This window comes from Pholis gunnellus (genome assembly GCF_910591455.1).
Source record: "Pholis gunnellus genome assembly, chromosome: 3".
NCBI lineage: Eukaryota > Metazoa > Chordata > Actinopteri > Perciformes > Pholidae > Pholis > Pholis gunnellus.
In genome coordinates this window covers 27887836-27911768 of record NC_136529.1, presented here as the reverse complement: position 1 = coordinate 27911768, position 23933 = coordinate 27887836, and the positions used below count along the sequence as shown (strand labels likewise).

Below are 23933 nucleotides of genomic sequence, written 5' to 3'. Positions count from 1 at the left end.
TCCTTGCCTAAATCAGCAAGAGAAAAGCTAGTTAATGTTGGGTGTCAGCTGTTAGCAGCCAGTTGGCAGCACTGTTAGCAGCCAGTTGGCAGCACAGTCTGACAGCAACATTTGGAACAACTAGGCCTATGATATTGTAAGTCATTCCCATGCACGCTGCTCAGAGTAATAACAGTAACTGGCTCTTCTGCCGACAGCCCCGGGTCTCTCTCCAGCACAGTCCTGCTGATAACAGAGCTAACGGCTAAGAAACATTGCACTCAGTTACATGATGGTGCTTTCAAGCTCCACGCAGTAAAAATGAGTACGGGATGAAGGTAAATTACAACGTTATCACGATGTGTTCAAATGTAATCTTGTAAAATGTAGAAACTTGAACGAATACAGTTATTTGAAGGTGTTTTCACATTAAATAATGATGACCTGTTTAACTTCCTAACACTAGCTCTAAGCAGCAGCATGTAAACTACTAAGGCCCCTCAGAAAGAGTTTAATTAAAACACATATTCAAATAGAAATGCAATCATGTATTCCCTTATCATTTAACCACTAAAGATGACAATAAGAAAGTTAAAGAATAACATTTAGAATGTTTGACATCCCGGTTGATTTTTCATTTTCTATTTTTGAAAAAAAAATGTTTGGCACATTCTCATTCATTCAATACACTGAGACCCTCACATACACGTGTGTTAGAGCGCACACGCTGCACTGAGAGAGATTATGAGAGCAACGTGCTCACAGCTCCGCTGTGATTGAACATAAACCAGTTGAGGTCTTCACACCTGCTCGCCGACAGCTCGTCTCTTCCCGCTCCGCCGGGGGAAACAGACAGACGGCAGGAAAACACTCCAACAGCGTAAAGGCACACGGCGCTCAGCTCTGATTTCCCCTCTGATATCTTATTGCACAGTAACACAGAGGAAAGGTGGGGGGAGAGATCGCATAAGTAAACACTCGAGAGGGAAACGGATGTAATGGCGCTCAAGGGGTCGTCAAAGTTTCTGCGGTCGCAGCAAGTTCACTGAACTTCATTCTGCTTATTGCAAGACTGTACGCTCTGAAGACTCACAGGAGGCTGATTGGTCCGTACCGCTGTGGCTCAGACACAAATTTACTTGAAGCCTGACAAGATTGAAATCTCCACCAGGAGAGGCATGCCGTGGTTTAGGCTACGCGTGTGTGTGCACCTCCGTGTCTGTCCACGGCTAATCTTGCATACTGACTCCGTCTTTCATCCCGGATCAAGCTGAACTTGACGGGCGGACCGCGGGACCCCGGTGGGTCGAGAGGAGGTGGACTCTGTGTTTGCATCGTGGTGCTTGGTGCTCAGGCACAGTCGAGGTTGATGGGACAGTGGTTTTCCTCGTGTTGAGTTTTTGGTGTAAAGATGTCGGATGCAAATTCCAAAAAATGCACTACAGGAATGTTTTAGTTTGTTGTGTTACAAATGAGCAACAACTGAACGTTGTTGTGCATCCCTGTGTTGCATAATGACAAAACATGATCCTTGAATTCTTGTTTTTGAGTTTGACAGATGTGTATTTTATGACTCCTTACAGCCTATTAGTATCTGGGAGGGGGGGGGGGGCTTATCCAATTTTGGGTTGTATTCCTTTAATCACACAATAAAGCAGTTGTCATTGCAGTAACACCTGGAGGAGATCTGCACTCTACTGAGTGCATCCTTTTTTTCAAAGAATCCAGCTGCCGTGCAGGTTAAACAGATCATGCATGAACCAAAAATAAAAACATACATTCACTGTCTCCTTTCATGTGCTGCCCTCGGTCTCATCAACTTATTTAGCGTGAAAGAAGTTGAAAATATTTTCTGATGAAACACCAGAGACATTCTGAGGCTTTTGCTCTCATGCTTTCAAAATACGACATCTCAACCTGCTAAACCCCCGAGGGGACAGTCCTGACAACTTCAAGTGTGGAGAAAAAGGTAGAGCTGCATCTCTGGGATTTCTGTCGCCTGCAGTGTTTAAACAAGCAACTGTGAATAGCGTAACTCAAACACAGTAACCAAGGGTAACGCTGAAATTAGAAGTCAATTGATGAGCAATTCACCATGAAATAATTCAACGGCATGTTTGATTAATTGTTTAAGTCTTTTATAAAACCAAAATGACCAACATGTCTTTGGGTTCGGACTACAGTCAAATAAAACACGCGATTCAAACAGGTCGATTGGGCTCTGGGAAGTTGTGATGGATATTTTCCACTATTTTCTGACATTCTATAGACTTATTTGATTTAGTAATGAACAAATTAATTAGTTAAGTGATGAATCAATGAATTGAAACTAGAGTGCAAAGGCTATTTCACCATTTCACCACCAGTTACACACTCATGTAGAAATTGGCATCTTCATAAGAAGACATTTTCTGAGTTAGAGTTTTGACATTATTAAAACCAGGAAATATACTTGTTCCCGAAACAGGACATACACAGTTTTGAAAGATGGAGCAAACCACCACTTAAACCACTTGATTGTCAAGCATAATGTGCACTCCAATTTCCATGTTGAGAATAAAACTTAGAATAACCTCATCTTCAGTCAAACTTGAAAAAAGCCCGCCCACTTTGGCAATCACACTTTTCTTTTCATGCTTTGTAAGTAGAGCTGTAATTACAATGTATCCTCGTACAACAGTTCGTATGACATTGAACAAAAGTTATTTCTTGTATTGTGCATTCTCCTACCAATGTATTGCAAAGCGAGCGATTGTTGTGTCTGTGATTGTTGTGTCTGTGCCACTGCAGCGCAGAACAACACAACCTCTCGGTTAACTTAAATAAAAGATTGTGGTTTGGGTTAATATAAGTATGTTTGTTATGTAAAAGTGCATGTTTTACCTTATGCAGGTGGATTTACGTAAGTTACATAACAAAAGTAAGGTAAAATAAGTCAATGTCAACGGTCTCCTGGGTGAAAGTCCTGTGTTTGTTTGACTCGTCCATCAAACCCAACCTGCTCCTTGTGTCAACTTTGTTGCTCTTTATACTTTGACTTCCTCGGCGATAGGCCTGTGCTTCCTGGCTTTTCATAGCTTTCACAGTGGATGAGAACAGTCTGATAATTCACACTTGGACTCACCCAGCGTCTGTCCGGCCAGCACCCTGCCGTTCTCCCCGATCACGGCCCCCCTGGCGTGCCTCTCGCTGGCGTACTGGATGAAGGCGTAGCCTTTGTGCACGGAGCATCCCAAGACCCGGCCATACTTGGAGAAGATGCTCTCCACGTCCGACTTCTTCACCACTGCTGTGTTCAGATTGCCGATGAACACCCGGGAGTTGATCGACTTCGGATCTGTCTTGTTGGTCACATTACTGGTCTGGACCTTCAGCGACATGCTGGAGAGACGGGGGCGAAAGAGGCGACTGACAAATGGATGGATCGGGAGGGAGAGATTCAGAGAGGTGGGGATCTGAAGAGAATAAAAGAGAACAGATATGTGGGGTTAGCACAGCTGCAAACACTGAGACATTTGAGACTCATAACTGAAGAAAAATCACCAAACCAGCTGGGAAAGCACGAGTCAGTAAATTACTGTCTTTCTTTACAGAGCAAACTCATTGTTCATTGATTTTTCACACAGACGGAGAGACCTTGGTGCATACGTACAAGCCATGCTTTTGCAAGAATATGATAAGAAATAAGAAGTTGCAGTGTGGGTGTGTGGCCTTCTTGTGAGGCAGCCTTGGAGACTTTCTTTTACAATTTTCTGACCATGTAAAGTTCACCCAAGAGGTTCTGTTATGTTAAACTGTCTTCCCAATCTACTGCAACAGAATCCTGCAAATCTTTAGCTTTCAATATGGGCACATGAAGGCACCACAACACAAGTCCGAGTAGTACTCAAGTACTACTCAATCAAGCAGCATATTTGTTTTGTACACATGCAAATATAATCACTGGTACAACCCTGGAACATGTTTTAAACATTCATGAATGAAGAGCAGACGATGAATAATAAGTGAGGTATAACCTTTGCTCCAACCTCATTGAAACAGAATTCCCCTTAAATAGGGACTATTCACAATGTCTTCATTACACACAACCGGTGCAACTCTGATCACTAAACTCGGTATAAACAAGCACTTCAATTGAAAGGGAAGCACCAGTCCAATCCAAATATCTCTTTCCATTAAAGCAAGAGAGGAAGGAAAAACAACAACCGACAAGTTTGCTCTGATCAAAAAACTCTGCTGCTTCATCGCATGAGACGAGCTCAATCGATCACAGCGCAGGATTTGAAAACCAAATGTGGTTTTCATCTCCATCCTGGCTGTGTGCCAATTCCCTCCATCCACCATCCACCTGCCTAATGAAGGTGAAGGATTGGACAGGAGCAAGAGTGATGAGAGAGGAGTGGGGATCAGGGGACAGGCGTGGGCTTTAAAAGATGTGGAAGGCTTTGAAAGATGACAAAATAGAAAAATAAAAACGAGGGTGGAGATTGAAAAAAACATGTTGTAGTTAAAGAATATTTGAGCCTCTAAAAGGGTTCAGTTGTTATATTTCTTAGTAAATGGCTCGTGTACCCTCTCGTCAAATATTTGAGACTCATTAAAATCCACTCTGTGAATCCATGTTGATTGATATGAGCCCACATCATTGGTTCCTAACTTTTTGTCTTGTGACCCCTTCGAGTGATGCAACATCTACTTGTGATCCTACAGTGACTTTTCCATCAAAGATTGACTGATTTGAGATTTTTTGAAGAGGCCCCGCTTCAAATGTTATCAGCCCATCGGAATTGGAGTCATCAGCCTCATAGATAGACAAAAAAGACAAGAACACAGGACTTTGAACCAGGAGACTGGTGTTCACCGCCCAGAGGGTGGAGAGCAGGGCCGTCTTTCAATCAGAGGGTTGGTGTTTCAAACCCCGGCTCCGGCACCACTTGTTGCATGTCGATGTGTCCTTGAGCAAGACACTTAACCCCGAAAAGTGCTCCCATAGCTGTGCCTACGGTATGATAACATCTGAATTGTAAGTCGCTTTGGATAAAAGCTAAATGACTGTAATGTGTTGAGTTATTTTGATGTGATTTTTCGTATTTCCTTACATTACGTTGTTTATGTTTTACGTACGTATTTTAAGCCCAACCAAGTGTTTTGTTGCCTAAAACTAACTGCGGCCATTTTTATGGGAACGAGGAATAAGGACACACTAAAATGCGTTATCGTGACACATGGAATGTCCTTAAAATGTTGTGCCCACACCTTCCCATGAGAACAGGTTGGATAAGCGCTCATAATTTACATTCAATCACCTGCTATCAAAATGAGGTGAAAATGTCCTGTATTTTTAGAGAGAAAGAGCAAAAACTTCATTCAGGAAACACAATTTTAAAAGTGATATATTTCTATATTATCTCTTAACCCTTAAATAAACACCTTGTGTCTTTAGTGACCCAGAGAACATGTTAAACCTTGTGTTTGTAAGGAAAATAATTTTAATATACCCTAAAGATTTGAGGAAAAACACCCGTCTATTTAAGGGTAAACCCTCTCGTGACCTCTTTCTCTTGGGACCCAAGGGAAGCGACCCCTCGGTTGGGAACCACTGGCCCACATGACAGTCAGACAGAGTGTGAATACTGATAGAAGGTTGTTTTAATCCCTCAGAGATGAGAAGCTTTTGTTCTCCTGCGCTGTTAAATGTGAATAAATCTGGTCTCAGATACAGGCTAAGCTAACAGTAATGCTAACAATGCTAGCCCTGGCTGCTACATGCTACAGGATGCACACACCCAGCGGATAGAGCAGTGTTGCAGGACAGGCCACGGTGCCCTGGAGCAAAGCAGGAAGACTGAGGTGAAGGAACCGACGTCCAGATGAAGACCTTACTATTTACCGACTGCTGTAAAGCTTCTTACTATTATTATAGGTCACTCAAATCATATCTCATCACTGCTTCATTTCCATTTGACATACACTTCTGTGTAAGCTGGGTTTGCATCTGAATGCCAAATGCGTGCATGAGTCATCCGAACTACCGAGTGTACAGTAGGCCTACAGTGGTGGGAGGGAAGTCTGGCAGATGACTCAGCAGAGAGGAGATGTTCCTAAGCAGAGCGACTTCGAGGGACAGAAAACAGCACTCAGTATTTGAGATGTAGCTGTTGGTTGGAGTAACCCAGGCGCACACTTCAAAGATATTCTTAGTTAGTACTGTATTATTCACCTTTTTTTCCTCTTAAAAAGGTACAGTGTGTAGCATTGTGTGTGACAGCAAAACTGCGGTACGGCCAGCCGCTGTCTGACTCCCATTGACTCTAGAGTAGTGTTATCATGGTATGGATGGTCTCTGAGCAAGGCTAACGGCGTGGCCGGGGAGGGAGGAGGGAGCGGAGTGGTAATGTGAAACCACACCGGTAGCTGCCATCAAGTCCGACACACTGTATCTTTAACAGTGAACGGCTGGTTGCCCAGTCGTTGTCACTACTGACTCCCTCTATGGTCCTCTGCAGGGTGAAGACATGCAGCGTCGCCCTGAGTCTGACTCGATTCAGACTTAATTCACCAAAATGAGGACTGGAATCATGACTTGGACCAGCGTGCTCTGAGACTTCCCTCACTTGAGAGATTTCACTTGAGGCTGCTTTGATTTGAACACATCTGACGTAATAAAAAATGAATAAGGGTGAAAGTAAGACTATGTGCAGGAATAACTTTGTTGTAAAACTCAATACTTCACGGCATTGAAGGGAAAAAAAGGGTCACATCACCGTAAAACAACCCAAAAGACTTGACTTAGTGAAAGAGAATTGACTTAGGCCTCAGGGACTTGGGACATGAAACATCTTTTGACAGACTGCAGACAGGACTTGGACGGGCTGTGGAGAGCTAAAAATATAACAAAGCTACGTTCACATCCAGTGTTGTGTAGTATCCTTGAGGAGACACTCACACATGTGTTGAATGCATTTTAAATCCAGCAGTGTTTACGTCCACATGTATTTGTCTTATTGCAGCACAACTTGGTGAGATACTGCCCTCTATTGATCAGTGGAATCGGGTAAAACGTGCACATGTGTACAACGTACACGTGCGTCCTTGTGCACAGGACAAACTAAACAACTCACGATAAAAATAAGAACAGCTCCATGGCGCCACAAGATGTCAGAAACTCCACAGGGAGCTTTCAGTTAATTGAAACTGATCACAACACTGGAATATGTGCTTTTAAGCAGAAAGAAAAGAGCAGCTTTAAGAGCAACACGGTTTCATTATGTCACTAGAGAATCACAGTTCCTAACAGAATCTCTTTCCCGTCTCACTGAGCAACGATGACATTGAACTGAAACAAAAAGCAGTGACATAAACATCACAGTTCATCTCCCCGCTGCTGAAGGAGCAACAACAGAGCTACAACCAAAGAGTATACTCTGAAACAAAACAAAATCAAATATGCAGTTTGAAAAGCATCCGAAAAAAAAAAAATATCAAGACACTGAAGTGGTCCCTGTAGTTAGAAAATAAATATTTTGTGTGTGTGTGTGTGTGTGTGTGTGTGTGTGTGTGCGTGCAACACCACAATTAAAGTCTACACTAAAATAAAAGCAAAAAATGCCATCAGAAAAAAATGACCAAATTCACAAAATAAGCCAAACAATCAACTCAGCTCTCCCTCTCTCTCGCTATTCTCCAACAGTATGCGGACGGACATTTTAGCCTGAACGCTCCTCAAAAGAGATCATCCTGGTTAAATAAAATAAAATAAAACAAATATGGGACCACATACGAGTCCTCCCAAAACATTGGGCATTAATCCGCTGTTATAAAAAGCCTCCACTCCTCAGGTTTCAGGTTTCCCACCAGCTGTTGGAACCTTGCTGAAGGGATTTGCTCCCATTCAGCCAACGAGAGCATCAGGGTGGTCCAACACTGATGATGGATGATCAGGTCTGGCTCACAGTCAGGGTTCTAGTTCAACCCAGAGGTGTTGGATGGGGGTTCGGGGCTCTGTGAAGGCCAGTGACGTTCAGCAACATCAAACTGTGAATGACATTTCTTTTCTGGTCCTGGCTTTGTGCACAGGACCATTGTCATGTTGAAAGGGGGAAAGGGCCAGACAGCATGTTGTTGTATCAAATGTCCCTTTATTTGAACTACGGTGCCCAAAACCATGAAAAAACCTGGCATCTGGACAAGTTTCTGTCCTCATACCTTTGGCCATAAACTGTATCTGTCTTTCCTAAACTATGTTCACATTACCAGCGCCAGGCTGGCCCGTATACATTGTCGGCAAGTCGCCATTAAAGTGTTGCTCAAGCGCTCTATGACGTAGTAAGGTCTTTAAATATCGTTGAGAATTTTTTTTGGATGAACCGGAACAGGGCGAAACAAAACGCGTCATTGAAACGCTTAATACAAGTTAAGAAATTGATAGCAAGTCAAGTGTCGGCCGTCATCTTGTAGTTTCATGTCACTTGGCTTCTATTGGAAATGACTTGCAGACTTTCGCTGTGTCGACACAGCGTTACTGCATTGCTGTGCTTGGCTGCTCCTCTTCCTCTCTCGCCCTCATTAGAAATATCCAAGTCCGAGTCTGGGTTGGAGAGAATAAATATTTCTGATTCAACACTGCTATGTGTGTGTGTGTGTGTGTGTGTGTGTGTGTGTGTGTGTGTGTGTGTGTGTGTGTGTGTGTGTGTGTGTGTGTGTGTGTGTTAAAAGGTTAAAGTCAGGCTTGTGTGTGTGATTTGATGATCTCTATCCTTCCTACCTGACCTTCCCAGTGACGGATCCAATCCTCAACCTGATTGGTCAAACACTAATGAATCACATTAAGCTTGGCCCCGAGGGACCCGTGCGTGTGCGTTTGCACAGAATAGTGTCGATCCAGCAAATCCAAACGTGTGTTTTACAAGTTTCGGCATAAGGGAGTCATCAGCTCACGCTGACTTCCGCACACACACACTCACACACACGATCGCATGATCCTCCTGACGGAGATCATAACCAGGTTTCTGCTTCGATTCCAGCTGAAGCTGTGACTGATCACAAAACGATAATAACACGTAACAGTTTTAAACTATTCAACGTCTTTGTTGCAGGAATCTCACAATCCTGCTTCATGTGCAGGCCCGTGCATTAGCATGAGAGGCTACACAAAGAGACTGTACGCCGCAGAATGAATGGGGAGCGCAGTAATATCCAAGCTTTACACAGAGCCTTTGATGGAAACAATGAAAGACTTCCTGTGCCTCTGCACTAACGTTGGACCAAAATGCTAAACCCATGATCTCATGCTCTATAAGCAAATTAGCTTTAAAAGCTTTTCCTCCTTCTGGGCTTCATGGTTTGATGATACATGCAGACATTAGCATAAAACAGGATAAAGCTTGTAAGACCTATAAATAATCAGATTGCCTACTTTGTGGTGGCAACATACATTTCATTTTTTAAAGTGAAATGAGCTTCGTGTAATAGTCATATCTTTATCCATAATTACCATCAAGACTTCCATCTTACTTGGAAATGAAGTCACTAAAATGACAAAAAAAAACACAAATACAATTTAAAAGTGATTCCTTTTATTAATCATTTAAAGAATAAGGAAATGGAATTGTTAACTGGCAAATTAAATGATCTGTTTTTGACTTAATTAAAATGCAAATGTAATTAATAGGTTTATAATAGCTTGTTAAAATTGTATCCGTTTTTTCAGTGATCGTAATTAAACTGTAATATTCTGCAATTATTCCGGCGGCACACTCCGGGCTCCAGTGTTGCTCTGGAAAAAGGTACATTTTCTAACAGAAAATGTACCTTTTTTTCCACTTTGTGTACAGTTCACACTGCCGGTCGGCCCGAAAATTTGGACCTGACCTGATGCCCTGAGTCTGGGCAAAACCAATTACTCCTCCGTGTCCTTGCTGCTGAGTTGCCTTTGAGCAAATCACCAACATCCAGTTGAAGTTGACCTTGTGCCTTGTCTAGCACAGATAAATGAAGTCAACCAAAATCACACTACACATAGTTGTGGTCCCCACTTATTCCTGTGTGCGTGCGTGTGTGTGTGTGTGTGTGTGTGTGTGTGTGTGTGTGTGTGTGTGTGTGTTCAGATAAGCTTGATTCCAATAACATTTCTACCTTTTGAGTCCAGCTTCAAGAAGAGCTAGCAGCCTCATGAGCCAACGTTAACACTCAAATGAGCTTTATTCCCCCCCCACTGCAGAGCCTCATATCGCAGCTTCTGTCTGTGTTTTGTGTCTGTAAGATTAGCATTTAGAGCTAACGCCATAGGGGACCGTGATTATAAAGATTATGCAACGGCTTCAGGCGCCGTTGGAACCATCACAATTTAGACTTCCCCCCCACTCGAACGCATTGACAAAGTTAGCATCGCATATCGTGATTAAAACAATAATTAATTTGTACCGTCAGATTTAATTTCAAAAGTTACAGTCAAGGAATTCAGAAAACTGATCAACTCACACTAAGTGTTACAATCAGCATGAGCAATTGCCGAATAATTGCCATTCACATCAAAAGTTCCTCCATAGCAAATCAGAAGTCAAACATTCAAACTAACTTTACGTAACATATTTGTAACTTAAACTTTTGGTTTCACACGGGACATGAATAGCGATCTCCTTGTTGAAGGTTTTGTGTTTGTCTGACCCGTCCCTCCATCCCGAACTCCTCTCTACCCAAACGTTATCGCTCTTTATACGACGTCAACTGTCTTCCGGAGCCGTTGCTCTGAGAGTTTCATATTGCCGGTCTTGAGCTCGGAGGTACGACACATACACGCAGTGTAACCGGAGCCGCAATGTGTGAGGGTTACAGCGGACAGCTCTAGAAATAAAGCAGTGTTGTCCGCTCTGATGCTCTTTGGGCGCGTTTGGCCTGACAGAACTTTTTGGGTACACTTGAATGGACGGTGGCCAGTATACAGTAAAGCGTTTCAAATAAAAGTCATTTTCTTGTGGTCTTTATTACAGATGTTTTCAATAATTGCTGAATTGTAATCCTCCCCCATAACGTAGGCAATATGAAAACCCTTCAGGGGCGAAAATCTATAATTTTCCTGTTCTTTGATCGTACGTTGGCTAGTGAGCCTTCCCGGCAAGTGCAGACTACATTTTACTGCGCGTGTGTTGTACCCCAATGACACGAGAAGAGACGTCTCCTTTTTTTAACCTTCCATGCCTTGCACATCGTCGTCAGACATCGAGGGCCGCGACAAAACGGTACAAAATGGACAAAAGCAGTATTTGACCAGCTGAGAATGAGACTGGGCTGATATTTAACCATCATTGTTGGAGGGAGCTCGAGATCCGAGACGGTCGTTGCCAACGACTGCTTCGCTGTAATAGTTGTGCATCTGATTATAAAGAACTTCAAACTTGAAAGAGAACGTGTGTTGCTTACGTTCCCAGGAAAACATCTGCTGAACCAAAAGAAAATGTGTGCCATGCAGGCAAGTCACCTTTCTGGGTGGATGTCACACAGATTATGAAGAACGCTGAAATGCTGCAACAGTCTGTTCTGGAGGTAAAACACAAAGTGAAAATGAGCTCTTGTCTGTGAATTATATTATCGATTTGTTGCCTTTGTAAGATTGTGTCCAAGAGGCAAAACCTCACCAAGGCTCATATGTGAACATATACTGTCGTGTTACATATTCATCCAGAGGACATATTTGGCTGTACACACAGCTTCCTGTTTTCTGCTTGCTTGTATGGTTGCATCTCTCTGTCATAATTTTTTTAGGATGCCCATGTTTAATTTATCCAACTATGTACTTGTTTGCTTCTTCATGTAGCGCTTACTACACACCGCACACTGCTGAAGCCGGGGTTTAATATTTCAAAGGCCTGCAGATTGAAGTGGGCTCCCTGGATTCAACATCACAAGATCAACAATTCTGATTTGTGCCGGTTTTGCATTGAATTGCACGTTGCGTTTGGAGATATTTCAAGCGGTTAGTTTGGATTCAGCTACCAAGTACTGTGCTACAATATCACACTGCAGGATAATCTTCATTTTTGGGCTCCAGAGAAATGCAGCTTTGACTCACTTTGTCAAAAAACCTTTGGCTTGTTGTCGTTTCTAAAAAGTGATAACTTATATTTAATATCGCTCTTATATATAATCCTTAGATGCATGCAGCAAGAGAATGCCTACTTCATTAATAATGTGGGGGGGGTGTTGAAAACCACTGACAGACGTGAAGTAAGCAGGTTGAAGGGAAACATGTTCACCATGATAGTAATACATATCACAACATTACATATTGACGAGTGCAATCAACAACATTTTGTCAGAAATATATTTGGGATATGTAATGAGATTCCTGAGCGGGGATAGCATGTCTTGCACATTAATGAGCCTGATGTGTTTGTTTATCTTCTCCGGTACAACATGGAATATCGGATTATTATTGGTTGACAGCACATCAAACTACATAATTCAGTTTCCATACAACTAACTGCACTCTCAGTCATGTTTTGAAGGAAACGTATCTCCTCCCAGTCGCAGTTTGAAACATGTGGTTAACTTTGCAAATAGAAACAAAACAAAACGCTATAAAACTACTTGGTTAGGTTTAGTAAAAAACATCATGGTTGTGTCACGAATTCCCCTTCATCTTAGTTTGTTTTCATCCTGTCTGCTTGTTTTATTAACTCTCCTGTCATTTCAGATCCTACCATTCACCTCTGATCCCCCTCACCTGGTCCTCCACACCCATCTCACCTGCAGCCCATTCCCTCATTACCCCTCTCTATTTAGGTCGCCTCACTTGCACTTGTTCCCTGCCAGATTGTCTTGTGTGTTAGTGCCAAGTTCTCCAGCGTATCTTTCTATTGTTCTTGTTCTGCCTGTTCCGACCCTGTCTGCCTGTTTTTGACCTTGGATTTTTGCCTGCCCCTTATCGGATTTGTTTGCCTGTTCGGACTGACCTCCTGGTTTTGACCCTGCCTGAAAACAAGTAAAAAGCTAACTTGTATTTCTTGTCTCCGAGTTGTGCTTTTGGGTTCAAGTATCTGCAATCCTTACAGGTTGGTCTTAAAATAACTAGTTAGTTTTAGGCGACACAGATACTTGGTTATGTTGAGGCAAGACAAGTACTCGGTTCACATGGGACACAAACAGCAGTCTCATGGCTGAAAGCTCTGCATTCTTTGACTCATCCACCACCCCAACCTCCCAACCTCCCCCAACCTCCCAACCTCCCCCAGCCAGCCTCCCCCAACCTCCCCCAGCCTCCCCCAGCCTCTCCCAACCTCCCAACCTCTCCCAACCTCCCCCAGCCTCCCAGCCTCCCCCAGCCAGCCTCCCAACCTCCCCCAACCTCCCAACCTCCCAGCCTCCCCCAACCTCCCAGCCTCCCAACCTCTCCCAGCCTCCCAGCCTCCTCCCTATTCCGACTTCATTTGAAACGTATTTGTGATACAACAAAAACAAGTTGAATCCATGACAACATTTTCCCTAAAAAACTTATTTCACAATACATTTTTGGTTTATGGGAATAAATGTGTAGAGGACAGCATTGTTTGATTGACAGCTTTCACACCGGTGTAAATGAACTGATCCAAATGTGGCAAATTCACCAAAATCCATTTGAAACAAACCAAACCATTTAGGGATAAAAGCACCCTAAATGGTCAACAATTAAAAGTAGCATATGTTTTGTTTTCAATTAATTATCATCACCAAATACTGATCATGCACCTCAGTGAAGCGCTGGAAGAAGAGAAGACAGCTGCACGAGCTGATAGCGGCTCTGGCCTGGCAGGGAAACGATAATGTGAAGTATATCATAAAAAGTAGAGTTTTCAGCCTGGAAGACAAGAAGTGACTCCACCCTCAGCAACGGAAGGTCATTCCACCACAGAGGAGCCAGCAGGCAGAAACACTTCATAATAATAAATAGAGCAGACGAGACAGCAGCAGCTTTGGGATTCGAGTCACTTCCATGTGCTTACAACACAAGATGGTAATACTGTGATAGACTGAATCATTGTGGGCACACAGTCAGTATTCCCAAAGCTAATAACGCTGATGCTATAGCGCGAGGCTGTGATATATTCACATACAGCGCTGACGGCTGACCTTTCAAACTATCAGATAGCTTCGACTCCACATCCCCAGAAGTTTGCATGAAAAATAGACGAGGTTTTTTTCTTTCTCTGTCAGGGGGACCAGGCCTGACCTGATGGTGAAAACACTAAAAACAACGACAGACAAGCAGAAAATGTTTTCCATGTTTTTATAAAATGAAAAAGACCTAGAGAGTGACAATAGAGGGGCGTACTGAAGTGATCTACAGTGATTTAAAAAATGAAATGATTGCAAAACCATTTCCCTTCCACTGACGCAAGAACACATACGTTGACCTGCAGCTCATTCCTGGAAACAACTCTTCTTCTGAACAAAAGTTTGAAATACAAACTTATTTGATCTGTTCTTTGTTTGTATCAACGGTCAAACTAACGCTCACTGTCATGCAGCCGAGGATCACCTCAAAGACACAAAAGACCAGCCAAAGAAACGTATAAAACAACCCAACAAACCAATCAAAGCCAGCGCTAATAGAGCAGATAACTTGTTTTAGTGCGCAGTTTATTCAATTTGGCAAACTATTCACAGACGTTTAGTCCCACTGAAGACAGTCATGAACTAGACAGCTCTTTACAACTAATGTGCATTTAAGCATTTCATAGTTTCATCGCCAGCCTGCAAGGGTCTGCCCTGAACGTCTGCATGGAGCCCTAACTGTAGGATTGCTTGGGCAAATATGTGAACATGTTACTTAAGATGTTACTCACGCTGCAGGCTTTCGGATCCTCGGGCAGAATTCCTCTGAGTGCTACCACATCCTGGTTCGAGGTAAAGGACGAGGGTTTTGCAGTCAAGGCCTCAAAGCTCTGAAACTCACTGCCTGAGTATCCGAGGCTTGCACACACAGAGACATAATTTAATATTGGAATAGTCTTTTATTAATATACATCTAGATTTTGATTAGCGCCAGTAGTCACTGTTCAATATTTACCGTGCAGCGGGTGAGAGAAAAGACGAGAGTCTACTGCAATCCAAAGCAATTTCCCTGCAATGAATCCTGCATTTTCAGGAGCTTTTAATATGTTTCTGGTGCTGTTTGAGACAGCTGTTGATTCAACTCTAGTTAATGATCATCAACCAGCAGGAGGACGAGGCCAGCCACACGGCAGCATGTTGAGCTGGAGCAGCTCTCACTTGGATTCACCTCATCAGTGTTGTGCAGTAAAGGAAGACGTGTAACGTTTTGCCTATTCAGAACAGAAGTACAGAGGAGGACTGATCTGAACCGCCAAGAACATGGCATTCACCCTCATCAACACTGTGTGAGAGTGTGTGTGTGTGTGTGTGTGTGAGAGAGAGGGGGGGGGGGGGAGTCAATGTGTTTGGCAGAGATAACAAGACAGACCTGGACAAATGTAGTACAAGAAAGAAACAATTTTCTTTAAAAATCAGAAAAAACAGAGAGATAAAGACAGAGGGACCGATGAGAGAGAGAGGGAGGGGGGGGGGGGGGGGGGGGGGAACTAGTCACATGGTCATTTATTTACAGTTGATGTCATTGTGTTTGTGTGAAATGTTGAATTTGACTGGAAATGACTAATTTCTCACCACTTCTCCCTCAAACATACATGTTTGTACTTGTATACTTGACAGGGTCCTCATCGACAAAACACACACTGTACGGCGGGGGTGCAACGGATCACACAACGGACGATTCAGATTGTATTTCGGTTTTGAGTCACGGAGCAAATATAACTTTTAGAGATAGCCGACGGGCCAAAACAGACTTTTTAGTTGTTGTTTTGTCTCTAAAGTATGCATGTGAAATAAAGCGTATATTCACGCCAAACATTAAGCTTCCACTCAGTGACGCACAGCTCCCCGTCGTTGCTGCTTGGAATTCTTTTCAAACCCTCATTTTCCACCGAGTTCCGTTTGTATTGGCCGAGACCCTCTGACACAAACAAACAAGACGGACACAGAATGATTGCTCGAGGTAACGGAGGTGTCAAAAGGATAAAGACAGATCCATGAAACGTACACAGACTTAGAGACTCACACACTCGGGTTCTTGGTTTGACGCATAACTGAAAAATTGAGCTGGAAGCCCTCGAGCTACACTGCAGGCTGGGCTGGCACACACACACACACACACACACACACACACACACACACACACACACACACACACACACACACACACACACACACACACACACACACACACACACACACACACACACTTGAACATACACAGCCGTGAAAGCACGAATAAATCCACATGACAATATGAAAATGAAAACAGCACACACATCAAGACTCTGACTCAAGGAACTCAGACTGGACAGAAACACCTCCTCATACACACCCACACACCTCAGTCAATAATGGTTTGACTTAGATAATGATAATCAACAGACCCTCTGACCTGTCGTAACCATGGTGATGGTGTGTGTGTGTGTATATACTGTATATGGTGCCAATACGTCAGCAGAAACAGCACAGCAGCTATAATATTTTTGTCTGGTTTAAGATGAATGACTCACTAGTACATGGATGATTATATTCATTCTTCTACATTAACACAAAACTATTGGCATTGATCTTTAACTCTGTGATTTCTCAACAAATTGTCAAATAAAAGCTGTCAATAAACTCTTGCAATACGTTTGTACATCAAATGTATGTACACAAACACTGTCATTGCATTCAGGCTAGTGCATTACATCTGTAGCCCCTTCTCTCAGTCTCTCCCTCTCTTATCTGCGTCCATATCTTTTAGTCTGTTGGTTTCTCTCTGTAGCTCTGTGTTTGATCTGCTCCCTCCTCGCCGTCGCCTCCTTCTCTCCTCTCTCTGACAGATCAGTGCAGAGCCAACTGAGGGTGTTGCCACTTCAAGTCCCTGCAGCCTACGAGTCGCATTCATGTATTATCACTGAGATTTGGTGAACTGAGCAGAGAGAACGTGGCTAGAGAGAGAGAGAGCCCTCCGTTACTATAGTAAGAGAAGTTAGCATGTGTCTCTATAAAGACTTTTCACCAGAGTGTGATAAAACTACTATGAATACAAAATAATTGCAATACCTCGAGGATCCATTAGAGCATTTGTGATCACTTCTACATGTTATGCTGTTGCTACGGGGAGTGGACAGTCAATATCTGTGTGATCACAATAAGTTGCTTGTTAAGGCAATGTGAGGTGAGAACAGTCTCAGAGACACAAAGGGACAGATTTGACTTCTTATATACTTAACCAGACAACTCGTAGGGCTCTATTCAAACCATCTGTAGCGCATCGTCCTCAGTGCATCGCACACTTCTGCTGTGTGTTGGATTGAAGCAGAATATTCTGTTGTTGTTGATAAAAACATGTGAATTTTGGAAATGATTACAACTTTATTTTTCTATTCATTTTGTTTTAGTATAATACTAATATTAGTGTAGCCTGATTTTTATCTCCTACTCTGAATAGACATCCCCCCCCCCCCAAAAAAAGAAAAGCTGCACAGTATTCAAATTTAATTTGAGCTATTTGGTACAGCCCTAGAAATGCATTACATTGATGAGTTTCACATTAGGAGGGCACTCTGTTTACTGTTTGTCACTGTCCATCGACCAAGAGTGCTGAATTATTGTTGCCTTTGCATATTTGGGAGGGAAGGGAGGGAAGGGAGGGACCGGTATGTGATGCGTCCCATCAACAACTCCATTTCACTCCTCTTTCACAAATGCAGCGTTGCTGCTCGTCCGTGTGTGTGTGTGTGTGTGTGTGTGTGTGTGTGTGTGTGTGTACCACGCCGGGTGTCTTCCTGTCTGTTCTCCACAGACTGACAGGCTACGCAGCCCTTCTTTGGCTTTTATGTTTTGATGCTTTTAATGGTTTTATGTGAAGCACTTTGAATTACCTTGTTGTTGAAATGTGCTATACAAATAAACTTGCCTTGCCTTTTAAAACTTATTTCACAATAATAAAAGGAAAAATACTCCGACATTGGTCGAATTATACCTTTCATTTCTGGGTCCACTTTGTTGTTCGGTGGTTTGTTTTCCTTGAGACAAAGTGAGCTAAAATAAAAAGTGCATTACAGTCTTTCATCACCAAATAAATCCCGAATGCTTTGAAAATCACAGTGACGAAGTATATTTAATTTAAAAGCAGCTTTAAAAAAAAGAAAAATAGAATAATCCTGTTTTGATCATTTCTTAACTTCAGGCCATTCTTTTGATTAATGTTACAGTGTCTTCTCTAAAACAAGCACAATCAACTGATAGAGTATAGTGACACAAATACAATCTTTACACTTTTTGTTTTAGTAATTTATCGGACACTCTGCCAAAGTGATTTTTAACAACTTGGTGGTAAAATTGCCTTCAATTTCACAACCTGCAAAGAAAGCTGAACATTGAGATGTGGCGGCTTTGAGGTTAGACGAGGAAACTAAAGACCAAAAGGTTTCCAGTTTGATCCGGAGACTACCTTCTGAACGGTGAAGTGACCACGCAGCGACCTGCTGTCATGTACCACAGCTGAGACCCCGTTGAGGTGGTTACTTAACCCAAATCAGACTGTCCTCTATGTAAATGTGTGAGTATGCTGATACAGATCTTCATCTTTGCATTAGATTGAAGTCCATCCGGTCATATTAGGTAAGATGAACCAACATGATCAAACAGCTTTTCCTTCCTGCTGTGGATTAACACATGAATTCAAACTATTTCTGTTCCTTCATCATATGTAGATAAAAGTCGGTTTGGTTTGCTCGAGGAACGATTTTTCAAGTGTGGACCAAGAAGCCATCTTTGAGACCACTTGAACGACGATGTTCTGAGGCTGGATCCAGTCTAACTGGAAGAAGAGCCACACAGACATGTCACTAGAAAGTTAAGAAAGAAAGAGCAGAGAACTTTCAAGCCTCAGAACGATGTTGCGTATAGTTCCTCCCATCTATAGATGAATCTCCATTTATCTTGCAAATGTCAAAACAAATGTCACTCTCGCTCCCTGGCAATCATGATAAACAGCCACCTTTGATGGATGAAGGACTACCGGAGTGGTAAGCACATTGGAACAACAGAAGCCTGGAAAAGAGGCAGAGGGGACAATCCAACTCTGGTTTGGACTCCAACAAAGAAGCCCGACACCAGTGACACCAGCATTTATAGAAGAAGTGCGCTGAGCTTTCGCATAGAGTTCAACTTTGATCAGCTTTGACATTAAAATGTGCGTCATTGACCTTTTGCAAACCGTCTCGACCGCGCTGACCTTCGAGGGAACGCCGAACCGGTGAGTCTGAAATGGTGGAAGTTGTCGTGTAAGCTGTGTCCCACCATCAAATCTTATACAACGAGGTTCTGCTGAAGGAGAAGTAATGCCAAATAGAGATTCCTCTTCGTATCCATTTAGCTATAAATGGAACAAAACACAACCAAGCAGCCACTGCACAACTAGATGTCACTACTAGCGTCCACAATCTTTTGCGAGGACAAGCAAATAAAATTTTCTCCAAAGGGGAGGAAGATGATTGGGACCAACCTGGTAAAGATAAAGAGGAATCACATATCTAATGAGACGAACGGGATGAATTCACTCAAAGAGCTCATTTTCAGCACAGGATTCAGGATTCTTACAACATCAGGGCTTTTATTAGTGACTCCAACAGTCCTGATGACACACACTGTTGGCTTCATCCCAATTGATTCCTCCATTCCCACACAGGGCAACATTAGCCGTCTCCATTGCTTCCACAGGTTGCCTATAAATCATTGCCATGCAGGCCAACAGGCAGTAATAGAGACAGATAGTCTCTCGTAGACCGCATTAATGAACTGTTGTTCCTGGAACCAGGACAGCCGATGGACGGATCGATACGGCATTGTTTTCTGCTCCGCAATCACCGCAGACCCGTAATCAGTTCAGTGTCGGCTCAGGTAGGTAATTAATAAGAGGGCACTTCAGGCAATTAACGAGGAATTAAACAGCGATTTCAGAGATCTTCAAGAATGATTTTTTTTCCGCCTTCATTCGGTTGACTGGAGATGAGCTGGCTCGAGTCCAACTTTCCTTTAGAGGCAGAAACCGGTTTCATGGTTTCATGAAAAGTTGACTGAATGATCTCAGAACGCGAGTCTGGCAACATTAACACAAATGTACAACGACTCCATGTTCTCTCGAGTGGATTACACAACGTAAGCAATCTGAGTCAAAAAGAGTCTCTCTGGATTTTTTTTGCAATGCATTTCATATTGAAAAGATAATTATGCCCCAACTCCTTCCTCCTTCCTCCCCCTGACTTTCTCCCCCCTCGCTTACCTTCTCCCCTCTCCCTCTTTTAAACTCCTCCTCTCCTCCTCCTGCTCCCTCTCTCAGTGTTTCCTTCCTTCCTTGTTCTACAGATGATGAACGACTGGTTGTTCCACTCATCCATCTACTGGGCAGCCTCATCTATCTATCCACAGCCTGCCCACACACACACACACACACACACACACACACACACACACACACACACACACGGTGTCTGCAGAGAAAAAGATGAAGTGTAATTTGAATGGGTTCAGCCCTGCGCACAAACAAACACACACACACACACACACACACACACACACACACACACACACACACACACACACACACACACACACACACACACACACACACACACACACACACACACACACCCTCCCTTAGGGTGTGTCAGTACAGCTTCTGATTAAAGAGCCTCTATAGAAAATCAATACCTCCTTCATTGCAGCCTTACCTCTCTCCATCTCGCTCTCTCTCTCTCCACCTCCGATCCTTTCTCTCCATCCAGGCCTCATCCCTCCAGCTCTCCCCCTCCCTCCGCCCTCACCCCGTGTGCTTTATTGTAAACGCAACAAGGCGTCTCACATGACCTGAATAGTTGACCGATCATAAACGTATAAAACGTGACACAACAGAACACAGTGGGATCGATGAGGGGATCGGTTCAGTCGCGCAGTTCAATTGATTCAATACTGAGAGTGAAGAGAGGGCAGGTTGTCCAGAAAATACCGACACAGGTAGAAAAGCAAAGAGGTGTACACGAAGTTACCGCCCTGACTCACGGCAAATACCTGAAACAGAGACACACAGTTAATGGTCTGTCATCCGCGTCATTATTAGACAGTCAGAGCAGCTGACATAGTTTAAATTAAGGGCTAGATTGTCAAAGCGTGGTGGTGGTGGGGGGGGGGGGGGGGGGACCACTGTTGGTGTAGTAAACGTTACGTAACTTCCAGAAGGCTCATCGTAGTTGTTTTAACTCAAGCCACGCTTGTGTCCTAAACTTAGCCACGTAGTTGTGTTGGGTATCGTAAACCTACAACAGTAAACCTACGTTGGAGGTTTATTTTGAAAGGCGACTGCTTGCATGCAACGAGCAGAAAGGTTTCCTGTGTACACATAGTTTATTTTTAAAAGACACCATGCATGTAATGATAGAAAACTGACGACACGTCCCAGAAACAAAGTTAAGAACCTGGAGCGTCAACGTTTTAAGCTTAGGGTCAGTGACCAAGCGTAAGTATAGAGAGTAGAGAGAGAGAATGTGTTGGGATACAGTTAGATTTTAAGCCATTCAGCTTTCAACAAACACATTTGAAATATATTTAACCAAATGGCCACAGCAACACCATTAGGAATTAAATTACATTTTAAAAAACTACCAGCAGCTCCTCCCACTTCTCCATTCAGTTTTTTAAATGTGAAATAGTTTTCTTTCCATTTTAATTTGAAGAAATTGATTCATAGTTTGGCACTGTGAGAAAGAGGCCGGGGCTCAAGCGCACGCACACACACACACACACATACAATGACATCATACACATTGTAGGTTTGGATCTGGGGGCGTGTTTAATTTATCCACCCACAGCAGATTAAGGTCTGAGCTGTTAAAATCTGTCCTCCCCAGGCTTGCCTGCTAAAATAACAAGCACTCCTACACACCCTGCATCAATAGTGATAATGGGCACACAGCAATGTGTTGTTGCATGTTTTTCACCATAAAGTATTAAAAGAATAAAATGTGGTTTTAGCTGGAAACTGACATTCAGCAGCGTTATAACGAGAGTAAAACTATCGTTTAAGGCTGAAGACACGTTTTGTTTTCCTGCAGCTGAAGCTGAGGGTCAGAGTGTTTTTTGTCCTTTTATTAAATCTGTCTCACATATCTCACATCAACCAGCTGTTTCTGTGTTGGAGGCTGATTCGAGTCATTTCAAAGTAGAGTCGGTTCACAACGGGTTGTGTTGCTCCGACTTAATCGGCATGTTTCACTCAAAAGCTCAGCCGGCTTTCATCTGACTCACATAAAGCAAACATCATGAAAAGCTTCCTGAAGTTAGACACAAATAACCAACAGCGGCTCATCAATTATTTGTGGATCGTTACGAGGTTCAGATCACTGAACCAGGTTGTGGGTCGTGCTTCAGGTTTAAACTAAAGGTCTGATCGTACTGATCTGACTTTATCTATAGCTAAACTCTGCGTCAGCTGATAAACGGTCCTAATATGATACTGGTGCTTAATTTGAATGCTTAGCCCGAATAGGAATCATTGTTTTAAGTATAAAGTAACATGAGGATATAACTACACATCACCGTTAACTGTAAGAGGAGACAGTCACTCTTCTTTTTCTTCTAGAAAGTTAATGAAAATGAATTGCTATGATTTCAGTGTAACAAGTTAAATATTTAACAATATCGTAACCCTAAAGTAAGAATACGTACTCTTCATATCAACACATTCTCAACTCGTCAAAGTGGCCCGACACTGATATCTATCACGGTCAAAACAACTACAATGTGCCATAACTGCAATTAGTAAAGTGCGGAAGTTACGTAACAAAACTATTCCCTAGTTTCACACTGGGCATGAACACTGGTCTCCTGGGTGAAAGTCCTGTATTTGTTTGACCCAACAAAATGCAGCAAAACTACCTGGTTAGGTTTAGGAGAATTCCGTGGTTTGGGATAGAATTGGTACGTTTGTTACGTAAAATAACTACGCTAGCTACACAACTGCCGATTGTAAAGTCCAGATGTTATGTAACACAACTATGCCCTTCTTGCTATTCAGTTTTTTTTAGGTTTAGAGTAAGTTGAAAGCCCGGTGCGTCTCTGACAGACGCCAAAGGGTTCAGACGCCGAGGGGCACCGACCAACCTGCGGTACTTGACGCGTTGTGAGTGAGAACGGGTTGTGTATCCGTGACCTATTGCGATAAAATGTTGATATAGTGTATTTTTGCATCGTTGACGCGCATCAATGCTGGAATTAGCAACGGGATTTATCCCGACACACAGAGGCCCATTACATAGCCAGTGGATGTCACCCTTGATATTGTGTGTGATTGTCTCACTATGCCTAATTATCTTCCTACATTTCTTTTATAATTTTGTCATGTATGCTCTTGAAAAATGTTTCTAATTACGTATGAATGATTAATGTGGGCGATGATAATTGCTTTAAAATTGCATCTCTGCCATTAAGTTCCAATTTACCAACATGGGGCTGTGGGTTTGACTTGTGGTCTAATGCAGCTTTTTCTTTGTTTCCTTCCGCACCAATCGCACACATTAAAACACAACTAAAATGTGTTTTCTGGTACCCTAACCCTAAACAAAACCGCTACCAGCCTTATCCTAACCCTTACCCTAACATTAACCAAAACCTAAACCTAAACTTAAACCCCACCCCAGCCTTAACCAAACCTTAACTCAAGTCTTCACCCTAAAATGTAAGGATTTACGATATGGGGACGTGCATTTGGTCGCCACGAGGAAGGCGACTCCCCAGACCATGACTGATTTATGTCTTCACAAAACGGGTAAAACACACCCGCACACACACACAGCATGACACAGTATGGACCTGTTACAGCA

The 23933-nt window shown here is 42.9% G+C and overlaps 1 protein-coding gene across 1 annotated transcript in view; it reads right to left on the bottom strand.

The window, feature by feature from the left end:
• Positions 1-23933, bottom strand: part of raly (RALY heterogeneous nuclear ribonucleoprotein) — a 104028-nt gene that overhangs the window by 30811 nt on the left and 49284 nt on the right. The window contains exon 3 of the mRNA XM_079156784.1: positions 3104-3434. Coding sequence (XP_079012910.1) covers positions 3104-3359 — 256 coding nt within the window. The 5' untranslated portion in view covers positions 3360-3434. The remainder of the gene's footprint in view (positions 1-3103; positions 3435-23933) is intronic.